Here is a 16,853-nt window from a genome sequence, read left to right as displayed (position 1 = left end):
CTCGAAGCCTGACTTCTCTCTATGTTCTGAGAGAGTTTGTGTTCTGTGATTCAGCATTTCACAAAAGAACAGACATAAATTGCATTCAATTATTAATTGCTCATTTTATTTTTTTATTTAATTATATTTTTTGATTTAAGAAAAGATGATGCTGAATCACAGATCACAAACTTTCTCAGAACTTGGAGACAAGTCAGGCTTCGAGCAATTCAATAAAAGAAATTTGACAAAAGAACAGATGTCAATTGCATTCAATTATTAATTGCTTATTTTATTTTTTTTTTATTCAATTATTTTTTTAATTTAGGAAAAGATGATGCTGAATCACAGAACACAAACTCTCTCTGAACATAGAGAGAAGTCAGGCTTCGAGGAATTCATCAACAAAAATTTCACAAATGGACAAATATTAATTGCATTCAATAGCTCATTTTATTTTATTTATTCATTATTTTTTTGAATGAAGAAAAGATGATGCTGAATCACAGAACACAAACTCTCTCAGAACATAGGGACAAGTCAGGCTTCGAACAATTCATCAACAGAAATTACACAAAAAGAACAGATATCAATTGCATTCAATTATGAATTGCTCATTTTATTTTATTTATTTATTTATTTATTTACATATTCTTATGTTTTGACCTTCATGAGCACTGGAGCAATTGTAGACTTTTCCGATGAAGAGACTGCGGAATCAGCCATATTTGAAACCCATCAAGATGTGTATAAAGATAGATTATGATGGGTACAAATCTACGAGGCAGATCCTCATAAACGTAACAATGCAGCAGGAAGTGTTAATCTTAGTATCTCAGTCAGATCAGGTAAGGACTGTTCCATTTAAACATATAAGGCAGTGGAAATAAGGTGACTAACTCATGTCCTGGCTGTAACTTTTTGTCTTTCCATGTGTGCTTTTGATATTTGGTATGTGGGTAGATCACCTAAACTTAATGGGTCACATACTATGACAGTAGCCTTTGACTTTGACTTCAAGGTTAAAACTTTTGCACAACAAATCAATTCATCAACGGATATTTCACAAAAGAACTTATATCAATTGCATTCAATTGCTCATTTTATTTTATTTATTTATTTTTCTTTTGGATTGAAGAAAAGATGATGCTGAATCACAGAACACAAACTTTCTCAGAACATAGAGACAAGTCAGGCTTCGAGCAATTCATCAACAGAAATTTCACAAAAGAACAGATATCAATTGCATTCAATTATTAATTGCTCATTTTATTTTATTTAGTTATTCATTTTCTTTTATTTTTGTTTGATTGAAGAAAAGATGCATTAATTGCATTCAATTATTAATTGCTCATTTTTATTTATTTATTGATTTATTTTTTTGCTTGAAAAAAAGATGATGGTGAATCACAGAACACAAACTTTCTCAGAACTTGGAGACAAATTCCGCAGTCTCTTCATCGGAAAAGTCTACAATTGCTCCAGTGCTCCAGTGCTCATGAAGGTCAAAACATAAGAACATATAAATAAATAAGCATCATCTTTTCTTCAATCCAAAAGAAAAATAAAAAAAATAAAATGAAATGAGCAATTAATAATTGAATGCAATTTATATATATTCTTTTGTGAAATTTCTGTTGATGAATTGCTCGAAGCCCGACTTGTCTCCAAGTTCTGTTTGTGTTCTCTGGTTCAGCATCATCTTTTCTTCAATCAAAAAAAAAAAATGAATAAATAAATAAAAAAAATAAAATGAGCAATTAACAATTGAATGCAATTGATACATGTTCTTTTGTGAAATTTCTGTTGATGAATTGCTCGAAGTCTGACTTCTCTCTATGTTCTGAGAAAGTTTGGGTTCCGTAATTCATGATCATCTTTTCTTCAATAAAAAAAATTTTAAAAAATGAAATAAAATGAGCAATTTATAATTGAATGCAATTGACATCTGTTCTTTTGTTCAAGGCCTGACTTGTCTCCAAGTTCTGAGAGAGTTTGTGTTCTGTGATTCAGCATCATCTTTTCTTCAATAAAAAAAATGTATATATAAATAAATAAATAAAATAAAATGAGCAATTAATAATTGAATGCAATTGATATCTGTTCTTTTGTGAAATTTCTGTTGATGAATTGCTCGAAGCCTGACTTGTCTCCATGTTCTGAGAAAGTTTGTATGTTTGCTCTATGTTGTGATTTCTAATAAAGGTATTTGAGAGAAGCCAGTGGAGTAATTTACATCTTAATTGTTTCATATACTTATAATATATTTGATTTATAAGTGAAAAGGTTTCTTTGAAGGAATATTGGTTAATGTGTATTTTCTTTTGAAATTTTCTATTGCTGTACAAGGAAATAATGTTGAAAGATATTCTGAAATAATGAAAATGGATATTTTAACTTAAACAAAAATTTAATTTTTATAGTCCTTAATTTACTGCTGAATGTGTATGACATTTTAAAAGTCATGAACTTCATGAACTCTATATGTAATTATTGTAATATTGTTAATAATGATTTTGCATAAATGAGTTGTATACGTTATTCAGTTTATTTTACAATAAATAGTACTTGATTTTATATCAGTTTTGATACCATTGCTAAAAGTATTTTTTAAATACAAATTATAGATTCTGTCTACCTATTTCGATGCCATGATTATTATATCAATAGTTGTTTGGGAAATTTTGAAGTTAATGTATTTATATGTATTATTTCAATCACAATTTTTATACAAATGAAACATTTTAATTTAAAATCAGCTGTGATGTAACTTTTATCAATTAAGCCCATGTAATACCATCACATGTATTGTAGTAACAGCTGTGCTTAACAGAACTTGCATTTGTTATTTTTTTATGTTTTGACTGGTTAATATAATATAAAGAAACTTTCTAGTACTGTTAAAATTGGAATGTTCATTTATGATTCCAATTGTAAGTAGTACAGTTCACGTGGATCATGTCATCTTCAGTCCATTAAAGTCTTGTGTAGTTGTACATTCTCCAATTATCTAATGAACACTGTGAAACTTGGGACCTGCTTTGCCTAGATGCCATTGTTTCACCGTAATTAAGTTCTGAAATAGCAAACCTCTCTTATTTTCGAAGAAGAAATTATTATGCAAAAAGTATCTAATCAAAAGACAAGTAAATTGTCATGCTTTCAAGATGGAGTAATTCACAATTTAAACTAAAACAACTTTTAGATAAAAGAACTAAGTCCATCTTGGTTGTAGTGCTACTGCAACTTTGATATGAAGTTTTGATACTAAAGAAAATAAGAATTTCATTTCTTCTATCAACTTAATAGATACATGAATTAATTCTGGTTCTATATTTGATTTGTTATCATAAACTCAAATGTTTTAGTTATTTTGAATATTTACAGGTTACAGTTTATTTCTCAAAAAGTTATAAAAAAATCCAAAAAGATCATTTAGCTGTATTCTTAAATCCCATTCAATGGAAATAAAATACATTTCATTTTGAATGGCTCAGTGTCAAGGTCCTGCAATTCGAATAGGAAAATATTAATTGTTGGAACTTTTAACACCTGAAAATGTGATCCTGTATTTGCATTAATAATGCTCACTAAAATTATTGGCACCCTGTCATTTTTAACAGATCTTTTGTACATGTACGATAAAAATTGCACAAGAAGTTATAAGACTCCAGTAACAGTCTCTTATACATGTGGCTCCAACCTAGTAATGTTTCATACTGATATTGGTTAAAAATCTACGTGGAACTGGGTAACTGTAGAATAATGTTAACTGATAAGGCGTACGAAAGTCTTCCTTTAGCACTGGTGACGTGTCCATAGTAATATTTTTTAAATAACTAAAAGATCTACACAATTCTTAGTTAAAAAATATCAGGGTACCCTAAAAGCTAAATATAGACTTTTATATATAAAATGAATGAATATAAATTGTAGTAATATAATGATAATGATTCTATGCCTTAAACTCATATATATTTAGTCTTGTATGATTTCTGACTTGTCTCCAAGTTCTGAGGAAAGAACGACTATATTGTAAATCTTTTCTGCAGTCATGTTTTATAGCAGGTCTTATTTCCATAAGGAGATGTTAACTAGTCATGAAAGCATATGAAAATCATTCGTTTGTTGAGTTTATACTGATATGTTATTTGAAAACTACTTCAGGAATATAATAAGAACTTACAAGTACATGTAATGAAGTATATGATACTACATGTAATATGGTTTGTGAATTCTTTAACTGTTCACAATGTACTTTCACCTTCTTCATAAAATGTGTTCTTCAGTTAATATGTGCATTTGGTTCTAAGAATAAAAAAAAGATCTCATTGATTTATTTAGTCTTGTGTCGCCTTTATATAAAAATCCACTTAAAGCCCATGTTGTGGTAGGTTACGTATTATGTATCAGAGATATCAACCGATAGGGGACGAAGTCCGTGTACGGTATTTACCACAAATCTAAAATATAACATTAGAAGTACTGGAAGACTGATTTCAGTCTTACAGGAAGTAATATCCGTTGTAACTTTCCAGGATTTATGGAGTTAATGCAGGCAAGTGATCGAATAGTTCTGAAAGAGAAAAACAAACTGAATGTAGAATAAGGTAGTTTTATATCTTAACTTATGGAACAACTCATTTGTTGGCATCCAAATCTTACTTTAAACTTTCTTTCTTTACATGTCTGACTGGTTTCATAGATTGTGTCATATTAGTCGATATCTAGATCTCCGACGTGTTGAAATCAATACACCCAATAGCATAATATACCTAAACCTTGTATAATAACAAAACCGAATACACATGTTTTCATAAAAAAAATTTCATACATAAAAAAGACAAAAGATACTAAGGCGATATAGATAAGGCGACGTTTCACTTATAGTTTTGTAGCTTCGGTTTCTGTATTGTTTCCCTATAAATGACTCGCGATGGAAATAGTTAGTATTTTCTGATATAAGTATTGATACCAAAGGTAGAAATGGCGGGAGATCCTTTACAAGATAGCATCAGGAACACTAAAATTTACAACACACAAACGTAAAGAAATAGAAAGTTCTACACAGGAGAAATCACATAAAGATCCTTATGAAACTAAAAATGAAGAGTTGTTTAATCCTTCATTATGTACAAAGTACAAGTTTAAAACAAAAGGAAAGCTATGATAAGTTTTGGGGCTGTCACTTAAATGTAAGAATAAGGAACCAAAAGAAGCATTTTCCATACATTCAACAATTTATTTGACATTGTACCTCAATGTACCATTCAACAAAAGAAAATATGAACTTGACATTGGGTGTTGTGATTTTATGCAAATAAGAATGTTTAGCTAAAACAATTATTGTTTTATGCAAAATCTCAGGTAAATCTGTATGGGCTTCTATTAAAGGCATAATACAAGGTTTTATTGGATTTTGAATTTACAGGGATATAGACAAAACACTGAAGAATTAGGGGCTTAATTATATTTATTTAATCCAACCCCTTCATAAGGGAAGGCACATTCAATTCATATTCTTTTAAACCTATGGCAAGTAAACATTTATTATGATGATAGATTTGAAGTCAAAATGAGTATTATGCAATACAAGCAAACACCACTCCTCTGGAGAAAAGACCATTCCGAAACGCAGATCTAGTGCATGCATTTGAGAGATATTTTTTTGAGACTTGAAACAATTTATTTCAGCTTTATCCATATTATCCAAATGGTTCTTACCTTCTATGTTCAGCACAAACATTTGCTGATTGTTAAAGGTCATGTCGACTACAAAAAACAAAAAACAAAAAAAACAAAAATAAATAAAAACAAGAATAAAAAAAAACAAAACCCCTAAAAATAAAATAAAATAAAGATAACCAATAAGTTTATTATCAGATGGCTAAAAAACAAGTCGTCTGTGCCTATTTCCGCACATTTTGATTATGGCTAGTTTGATATGATATTTCCATACATTCCCGGGTTTCCGTTCACCATCAAATTAAATAAACAGCACCAGATTGCATCTTTTTTTTTGGATTAATTAAAAAAAACTTTTTGGACAATATTGTCTACTAATAATTTATAAAAAGGACGCAATACTGGACACAAATGCAAATTAAACAGTTTTTAAGAGAGTATACATATAAAAAAAACAAACAAACAGAGAGACCCAACCTTCTACAAAGGATTTCAAGGGAGGAAATGTGAAATTTTAAAAGTATTACAACTAAATAGAGTACATACCATAACATAAAATCATCTTGAATGATTTATATCTATGTACTCTCTCTCTATTAGTTTCTTGTATAATAGCATTTCTAACATTATATTTCAAGAGTAAATATTTACTCTAGACTTAAAAATACTTAACTAAAGTGTTTCCTATTCATAACTTAATGATGGTAGTTTTGAAAAATGTTTACACTGTTAGAAATTGTATTCAACCATCATAATGTCCTTTAAAGTAAGTAAAAAGCTACATTCATTTTCATCAAACTTGTTTGTTTTATTTATGCTTTCCATCTCTGTTCAAAACCATTGTTAATTGCAAATTAAACGCACGACCTACTTACTGCACTATCTGAGTTTTGTCAGAGATATCTGATTTGTTGAATTGGATGTTACATTAATCATAATTGTGTTGTTTCATTATTATATATTTGTGATGATCTAACTTTTCCCCCTAAAATATGATTAACGTTTTCATAATCATTATCCAACATCATCATTCAAGCTGCCAGATGCGTTTATGTACTTCCACCTCATTGTGAGTTTACAGTCATTTATTTTAATTGTTTGTGTTGAGTGATGTTATCAAATACCACAACAAGCCTAAACTACTGTCATTATTTTATTTTCTTAACTTTTCAAAAGTAACTTTGCAATTTTCGATAAAAGGTGATGTTTTCATCAGTTTTGATCCTTGATAGAAAAGTCCTGTCATTATTCATGTAATTAACACCAACCAAGCAGTAAGTTTGACTATGCCCAATTATATCGCCCGTCAGGTTTAATTTAGTGCGGTTTTAACTTTGGATTATATTCAAGACTTTAACATACAATAAGGAAATTAACAAGGTCACTAACAAACTATATGACTTTTATACAGACAAAATATATACAAAAACAATTCTAAACCGATTCTTGATATGACTATAAAGTATTCTTAACTGTATGTTCACATCATTCAAATTCGATACATCTTTAAATTTGAGTAAGGGAGTTAGGTTTTGGTTTCTGATTACTAAAAGGTTACAGTAAAGCCTTAAAAATGACCCCATTTTTCAGAAACAAACATTTGATTGACAATAAGACGTGCAAAAGAACAAAATGGTGTATTGTTCAAAGGAAGATAGAGAAGCGATAGCTCATAATATTGATGGGAAGCGTAAGCATAATGATTGGCAAATGTTGCTAGGTGCTAAAGAGTTAGGACCTCGACTTGATATCCATTCCTACCAGTACAGGAAATGTAAATGCAAAAATACCTACAGTGCACTTCGGGTCGGTCTATTTTTATAACACCAAATGTCTTTATCATTGCACAAATAAACTCATGAACATTTTGTATTATGTAAGTATCAACAGGTTATTCAACTTTATATGCAAAATAAATCCATTTATAAAAACAAAAATAATAAGGTTTCACAAGCTCATGATGTGTGCCATTTATAAAACAAGCTCTTCCAAAATGTACTGATGGTCCAGTTTAATGTTTTTATATCTAGTAAACTATATTTTCATAGTATATACTTCCCTTTTTCACATAACATCATCTTACTACACTAAAAAACAATGTAATTATTTTTATGCATACATCTCTTCTACTAGGACGTTGATACATTCCTGTTTATATTTGATAGTTCATACAGGTTCTTAAGCAGATTCACATTTAGTATCGAATTTTTTTCCGTCTAATCTCCAAAACAAGACCGCTTCCGTTTACCGAAGTATTGAATATTTCTTTTACTTTTATATGCTTTGGTTTCCTGGAAACAAGTTTGGTCTAATGTATTAACACGGCGCTTGCGTTTCATTTATTATGTACGCAAATAATGAATTGACCTTTCTAGTGTGCTTGAATCCATTTTCAGGCAAATCTTTATGATTTTTTTTTTATTTTATTGGCTTATATCACTTTCACTCAGCTTCGATTTTTATAGAAAATTTGGAAACATGAGAGTAAGTTTAATGCTAAATTTGTACTAAATTTAGATACCATATCTAAATAGCATATCGGTAAGAAACGATAGAAAAAACAACAGTTCGATTTTTCCTTACTTGGAAGCAGCAGTGGAAGTACTACACTGCTAATCTCTTACGGGGGACCATACCAGTTTCATACCCGCGGTTCTACTGGCATGACCAAGTGGTAAATTGGTTGAAAAAAAAACAAAGAAGGTACCATACGTTTGTTTTTTTTTTTCGGTATGAAGTAGAAGATAGAACAAAAAGTACAAAGACTTCATGGATGAACTTCAAAGGTTTTAAGACATGGATAGAAGGAAATTTCCGTATATTTGCTGACGGTATGTATAAACCTGTGCCGTATGGAGAAGACGACCAGTACAACACTGAAATTCCTGACATTTATATTATGAACGACATAAAAGGAAAGTTAATGCGTTTCAAAGGAAAGAAGGAATGTAAATATCCATCAAAGAGTCCAATGTACTTTCCAACACTTAATGTGTGTATAAAAGTCCAGTATTAAAGAATTAATGCACAAGTTCCGAAATTGCATTCATTCATTCATCTGTTGATCAAATTAATTTGTTTGTCAGAAACCCAGCAAGTCAAAAGTTTTCTAGAAATACTACGAAAAATCTGGACAAATTTACAAAGCAATGAATCATTAAAAAGTCGCGGAAAAAAAAAAAAAAAAAAAAAAAAAAAAAAAACAGCACTTGTTGGAAAGTACATTGGACTCTTTGATGGATTAAAAATTCTAGAAAATTCCTTTATTGAAATAACATATTTATAGTATTACTTTTTTCATATTTACCAATAAGGGTCAAACAAGTATAATAGAACCTCAGAATATATTCACATTGAATGTAATAAACTTATATAGCATTCTAACACACCCTAAATAAAAATCAAAGTACTATAAAATTATAAAATAGTAAGACATTCTTTTTTAATATTACAGTTATTTTTCCGATGCTTATCTAATTTCTAAGAAAAAATGAAATTGGTTTGTCAACCAGACCTAGTGCCTCCTTGCAAAAGATAGCCCCTACTTAAACATCGCTTGCGTCGACAATAAGCATTTTCAAAATCGGAAGTGATGAAAACCAGATGATTTAAGATTTACAAAAGTTACCTGGCATTAGCCGTTCCAAAGAAAGATGGGATCCTAAGAAATTGTGTTAAATATTTAACAACAGTAGCAACATTTTAAAACATTTTTTTTGAAGAAATCAATCGTACCCAAATATCTCATAGTTTTGTTGGTAGGAGCAAGGAACTGAATAATTGCTTCCACTTTAGCCATCGGAGGTAAAAATGTCGTTGACCTACAATATGCCTTAAGTAGTCAACTGTTGTTTTTCAAGGTTAAACATTGTGGTATGGAATATGGTGGAATTATAATAGACATTCCATCGCTTTTACGGGAGTTATAAATTTTAAATTCGATGAAGTGCTTGTTTTGTTTTTGTTGTTTTTTTATCTTTGTTTTTCTTTTGTTTTGTTTCTGTTTGTTATTGTTTTGTTTTGTTTTCTTTTTGTTTTTTGTTTTTGCTTTGCTATTTTTATTATTATTATTATTATTTTTTTAAATTTTTATTACTTTTTTGCCCTTGTTATTTAATTGGCTGGCCACGATTACCAATTCAATGCAATTATTTTTTTCAAATAACATTGTTAAAATTTTTCAGAAATATTCAAGTCATCGGATGAAAACCAAATGTCTATGGACGAAGTCGTCGACATTGACAACAACAACGGTATACCTTAATGCGACTGCAAAATGATTGCATAAGTTCACATTGACTTTAGGTCCAGATAAACAAAACGGCAAACCCATTCTGTTTCTCCTAAAATAAGGATTTGGACATGTTCACTACTAACACCAATTGTTCAATCATTTTAAAACAATTGACACTTATTTCAACGGTTGATTTAAAAAAAAAACAAAATTCATTGCAAATAAAAACAACAGAGGAGGGGAAGATTTATAAAAAAGAACCTAATTCTTTAAACCTACATGTATGCATCGTGAGATTGTGATACAAAATAATTGGTGTCAGAAAAATTTAACTAAACTGTATATCCATGTTTGCCATTTGCAAAACAAACTCTTCCAAAACGTATTGATGGTCCATTTTCAGCAGTAAGACTTATTGTGAACAAACAACAATGCAAGAGTGCATCTAGTAGCTGCTTACTCGTTGATATATGGTAATAATTTGCTTTTGCTATCATTGTGTGAAATTTTTACCGATCGTTCCATTTAATTACGTGTACATATTCGTCCGCGCTCCCATACGTGTGCAAAGGAATGTGTGTGTATTGAAGCGTAAACATAAACACAGTGTATTAACATAACCGACCTAGGCTCTAAGAGGGTAACTTTGACTGTCAGATAGAATTATAAGTATTGAACAGCTATTTTCGGTCGTTCATGCATGTATGAACGTATCTCTCCACTTCCAAACATTACATGAACGGTTTTCGGCCATTCATTGAGTTTGGGAGCTCCGAGATCCGTTCATACATGCATGAACGACCGAAAATACTGTTCAATCCTATAGAATACTTAAAAAACTATGTTATCAGTACCTCATTTCACATCACAGCAAATGTTTTAACCATTATGCTGATAAACAATCTAAATATTTGTATGCATACATTTCCTCTACCGACATTGATACAGTCCAGCTTATATTTGGTATTTCATACAAGTTGTTCATAAGAGCAGATTCAAAGTTAGTATTGCATTATTTCAACTATCCCGCTGTACAGTCCTATTTACAAAACATGACCGCTTCCCTTTCCTGAAGTTATGATTATTTCTTTTACTTTTAAATGATTTGGTTTCGCTGGAAATAAGTTTGGTCTAATGTATAAACAAGGCGCTTGCATTTCATTTACTAACATACGCAAATAATAAATTGATTTTTTCTAGGTCAAATCATGTGCTTGAACCAATTTTAAGGCAAAACATTTTTGATTATTCTTTTTATTTCATTGTGCAAAAGAAGTAAATAAGTGTTTAAAGTGTAAAACGTAGTCTGATGTATAAGGGCCGAGTTGCTTTTGATTTACAATGAATAAGGTTTTTTTCAGAAAAAAAGTAAAATTATCGAATTAGAATTTGTTTGTCTGTTGCTTTCATTCCTTCCTATATAAAAGTAATATGGCTTGCTGGTGACCTTGTTAATTTCCTAATCGGATGTTACAGTCCTGAATATAAACCAAAATATTTATCATGCAATTAAACCCGACAATTGATATAATCGAGTGTAATCAAATCTAAGTTTAGTTAGTGCATAATTACAGAAATTTCAAAATGTATGACTACGTATACAATACCTCTTTTATTAAATGTTACAAAGTAACCTTTGAAAGTTCCCCACCTCCATAAATTATATGACGGTTACAATACTCATATGAGGCACAACATGCATTGTAATTCATTAATTAATTAACTTCATCTTTTTATTGACAGCAATTTCCTTTCAAAACTATAGGTTTGATATGATAATTAATATCACTGAACATCCAAAATGAAAACAAATTATTGTAAAAGTAAATAAATACATCGATCAGCTTGAAAAAGGGTATCGGATATCTCATTGAAACTAGACTAGAAATTGTATGTACATTTTGTTCTTTGTTCTTTTTGTTGTGTGTTTGTTAGTATGTTCATAATTTATTACAAAATACCTACCATACAAATAAAGTAAATTCATAACATGTATTAATGCAGTATAACTTGACAAAATGTGTCAAAAATATAACATTTCAAAAGAAGTTTATAAAGATGATTGTGTTTTGTTAAAAAAATATCATTATACACTGTATTTTTTTTAATACTGATACTCAAAACATAGAAAAGGTTTGCAAAAACGATTTCAATTTAATTCAACGTGAGACACGGCATTCGTCTTTCGAGTACTGGGGTTTGTTAAGAACAATATTGTCGACTTTGCGAACCAGCTTTTTTTTTGTTTGCATACCAGGAGAAAAACATTCGACGAAGTAGCCAACGTGACCGAACAGAATAGTTTTTTTTTTAGCCCATTTGCTGGTCAAATTATTAGAGTTTTAAATATCGATATCTAGAAAATTAGTTTTAGATATTTGTTTAATTTTTTTTTCGGAAAATACGTCATAACTGATAGAAAAGGAATACCCCGTTAGTTACATACAAAGTCCTGATATCCCTTTTGAATGAGTCAACAAAGAGTCATTAAATATGGTGTACTTTCTGCATGTATAGTTGCATCAAATTCCATCAAGCGATTAAGGGAGAAATGGTCTCAGAAAGTATGTGAACAGAGGAACAGGGTGATTCAAACATGCCCCCTAACAAGTTTGCGGAGAAATAATGATGTTTGACATTTATTGACATGCATATTTCTGTAATCTACGTAAAATTAACATGTTCAACAACTGTTAAAGCAAATCTATTATCAATTAGTTGTATTTGTAAACGCCCAGAAGGGGAACATTAAAATGTATCCAATCAAAAGACACCTGATCGCATAATAAATATAACATTAAAAGAGCTAGGTAAGGACCATCGAAAAGGGACGTATTATGGTAAGTTCTCAGTCTTATACTAAAACTAATTTGTCATAGTATTTATGTATTTTAATAGTAATGAGTAATTCTGTATGTTTTATGTACATTACAAAGGAAACATATTTTTATTGGCAGGGAGGAACCTCCTTCAAAGTTTTAAAATTTCTTGTCTATGGTGCGATAATCTACAGATCCACTATGAACTGCACAAGAGAATTTGAATTTTTCCTTTCAAGAAAAGTTGTATGCTTGTTGTGATTCAAAAATGAGTTAAGGCTATTTTTTTATAAGCATAAGTGTAAACATTCTGTAAAATATTATAATAATATTCCAATTTGTATAAATTGTTTACTTATGAATTATCTAGAAGAAAATTTGTGTTATTAACGATTGTCAGATTCATGCATGTGCGACGACAATGTATTTGACCTTATAATGGCTTATATGACACTTGGGAAAGAAATTGTCATTGGCCATACATTTAATAATTTATGATTTTATACAATCAAATTCACTAGTAAAACATTGTATATTCACACTTTTCAACGCTCAGGTTCGGTTTTATTGTGTGCATGATAAACTCATTTGGTAGCAGTTTAAACATAGTATTATTAATTTAAAAAAAAAACATTCTAGAAATAATATTTATTGACCATATAAGAAACTTCATCACAATATAAAATATTTTATTAATACTGATTATATCATATATTTATTTACTATTAATCTGCAGTAAATATACATCAGATATTGAGTTGTTCAGATTTGTTCATTTGATTTAATATTAATACAGAACGTCTTGTGGAATATGATTAAAGTACTACATTCAACGAAATGTGTGTACACGTCAAACGGGATTTTTTTCACTTGACATTAAACATAGTTTAACTGATTTCTCTTTCAATTACCTTTTTTGTTGTTTTGGATCAAGGGGGAGGGGAATCTTATTCTAAAATAGATTTTGAGTGTTTGTAACTAGGAGATATGCACTAAACTTTACTCTTATTCATCAAAACAAAAGACAAAAGAAAATTAAAACTTAGATTAGACATTTTATCAACACTACTTTTCAAATAGTTTTATAATTTTGATGCCTCGAAACTTTTTACCTATAATTAGCCGAAAATTAAGGTCACAGTAATCATAAACATAATGATTTTTTCTGATAACCCATTGATTAATAATTAGATCGTTTTCAAATTCATTCTGAGAGTAGGAAAATCGTTGTTTATATAATTACTATAAATGATAAATATTGGATACTTTTCAAAATTTATCTTCAGAACATTATTCAAAGTTAAGTATTCAAGAATAAAGATATTGTAAGATATTGTAATTTACTGTAAAGTTGAACGAAATAAATTATATAGTTCAAAACGAAAATGAGTGCATTTGGTGATAGTAATCTGCATTTCTTAACTTTTATGTAGAATAAACACAAACAAATATTTTTTTTAATTTACAGCAAAGACACACTCGAAAAAAATCATTGTGCATGGAGAGTGCACAAAGATTGAAAAAGAAGGTGCAAACGTCTGTAGTGGTAAGTGTATTTCGTAGTTGAACGGTGATGTTTTTCACATGTATATGATCGTACCAAAATTTATGGATATATATATAGACCCAGTGATCATTCGTGACATATAACGAAACAGAGTAGCACAGTTCTTGACCCAAAAAAGGTGATAGATTGCCAGTTGATTAATTAGAAATTAGAGCAAGTAAGGGAAGCAGGGTTCAAAGTGAAAAGCATTTTGATTTATTCGATTCGATGACCAGTAATATGACTGGAGTTTCTTTTTTTACAAATGACAATAGACTCACACAACAAAGACATGAAATAACCAAAATACGTACAATAGACACACACAAAAAAGTAATGATCAACCACGATTTTAATAAAATTTTAAATATGGTCAGGTGCACAGGTGAGGTTAACATTCTCCGCTTTTCTTATAACATTCACAATTTTACCATAACATATCACTTCCAAAAACTTGACGGAGGAAACAAAAAGTTACAGAACTTCTCAAAGGCGACTTAAAAATTATAACAAACTTATTTATTCTGATTCTTGAATTATCCTTCCTATGCATTGTTAACTTTTACAAAATGTACCAGCTGAGACTTTAAACATCAGACATAAAATCAGAAAGCAAATTAAAATCGATGACAGAAAAGGGGAACATCAGCTTTTGGCATGCAAGATTGGGAAATTTCAGACAATCTCTATTTTACAAATGTTATGTATGAAAGGGCACGTGTACATCTACATCCGCATCATTATTAACTAAGGTGAATCATGCTTCTTTAGGTGAAGCCATGTCATGTGAAACTGCTGAAGATAGACAGCGAGCAATGGTTGCATGGTAGGTTTTAAAGATTTGGTGATTTTCTACATCAAAACCAAGGTAGATTCATTACCAGTTAAAAAACAGACCGGTGAGATCCTTCTGTTTGTTAGAGAGTAAGCCATTTCTCTCACTCTTACAATTACATAGACAAAACAGTTTTCTTAAACACTCTATCACCAGTGCAGCATGGTTGAAAAAAAAAGATTCAAACTGGTCGACAATTTTGTTTAATGTAAAAGTGGAATTTTTTTTCGTTGGGATTGTTTTTGCTAATTTCGTGCCTGGAAAATATCCGCAGAAATAACTGGAATAGTTTGGTTTTCGATGTTGCTGTTGTGAGAGGTGACTGAAGATCCAAACTGATGGTCGCCTTAAGTGTTCCTTATTTTTCACCAAGTTATAGTAATTTTAAACTCTCAATGTTTATTATCAGATGTAGACGTAGAAAGTAATAGCAGTGATAAGACCTATACTGCTACCACTCGCTCCAAAGAAGAGATTGTGGAAAACCATAAATCTGTGCTATCCTCTTTTGGTCTCTCTACCAAGGACGATGATTCTGATTTACCGTCTATGTACTGGATTCCTAAACTCCACAAGAATCCATACAAACAACGTTTCATAGCTGGATCTGCAAAATGTACCACCAAACCTCTTTCATAACTTTTAACTTCTGTACTCACAACTATCAAAGAGGGGCTGCAGTTTTACCACAATACTTGTTACTCCCGTAGTGGTATTAATTCAATGTGGATCCTGAAAAATTCGAAAGATCTTTTGAAGAAAATCAGTTCAAGACTGTTATATGAATATAATAGCATTAAAACCTATGATTTTTCAACAATGTATATTTCTATTCCCCGTAACAGTTAAAATCCCGACTTAAAAACATTATACACCTAGATACAAATATATAGTTCTTGATAGAGATTCTTCATACTTTGTAATAATTCCAAATCATCTTCCAAATAAACAGAGGAAGATGTTTACAAAATGCTGGAATTCTAAATCGACAACATATTTGTCCAGTGTGGTGGACGTGTTTCTAAACATACGTTCGGCATTCCAATGGGAACAAATTGTGCTCCTTTAGTTGCTGACCTATTTCTTCACTCTTATGAGGCTGACTTTATAGCTGATTTGATCAGAAAGAAAGAATATCGTTTGGCTAGATCCTTCAATCTCAGTTTCCGCTATAAAGATGACATATTATCTTTACAATCCTAATTTCGGGGATTTGATACATCGCATCTACCCAAAAGAACTTGAGATAAAGGATACTACAGACACTGTGAAGTCAGCCTCATATCTCGACCTACACTTAGAAATCGGTGGTAAAGAAAAACTATTGACCAAACTTTACGACAAACGTGATGACTTTTCATTCAGAATTGTCAACTTTCCTTTCATCTGTGGCAACATCCCTTCGGCACTTGCGTATGGAGTGTTCATATCACAACTCATAGGTTATGCCAGAGCTTGCCGAAACTACGCAGACTTTTTGTATCGCGCTAGAACTCTAACAAATAGGCTTCTGGAACAAGGTTATGTTGCTACAAGATTGAAGTCATCACTACAGAAGTTTTATGGTCGTCATGATGTATCCATCTGCACCATGAAAACTGATTTATTCAACGGGTCATAGTTTTCCTTTCCTCGTTTGTCTACCCCGGACTTGACTTTTATGAGCAACTCGGCGGGTGTTTCTAGAAAAGCAGAGGACGCTTACCCTACCGGTGCATCTGGTTCATGCTTCCAGTTTTTAGTGGTGTCCGAGTT

The 16,853-nt window shown here is 30.6% G+C and overlaps 1 protein-coding gene and 1 long non-coding RNA gene across 2 annotated transcripts in view; both read left to right on the top strand.

Moving 5' to 3' along the window:
- Positions 1-16,853, top strand: part of LOC148626752 (uncharacterized) — a 95,536-nt gene that overhangs the window by 23,800 nt on the left and 54,883 nt on the right. The gene's annotated exons all lie outside the window — the stretch shown is intronic.
- On the top strand, positions 14,191-15,856 carry LOC148626756 (uncharacterized). Its single transcript, XM_088564631.1, has 3 exons — positions 14,191-14,263; positions 15,035-15,089; positions 15,508-15,856. Exons 1-3 carry the CDS (start codon positions 14,216-14,218, stop codon positions 15,735-15,737), a joined length of 333 nt encoding a protein of 110 aa, XP_088420757.1. The 5' UTR covers positions 14,191-14,215; the 3' UTR covers positions 15,738-15,856.

This window comes from Perna viridis, chromosome 1 (assembly GCF_037379345.1).
Source record: "Perna viridis isolate PV_CMFRI_1.1 ecotype Kerala chromosome 1, ASM3737934v1, whole genome shotgun sequence".
Lineage (NCBI taxonomy): Eukaryota > Metazoa > Mollusca > Bivalvia > Mytilida > Mytilidae > Perna > Perna viridis.
Note: the sequence above shows the minus strand (reverse complement) of the source record. Positions and strands in the feature narration are given on the sequence as shown.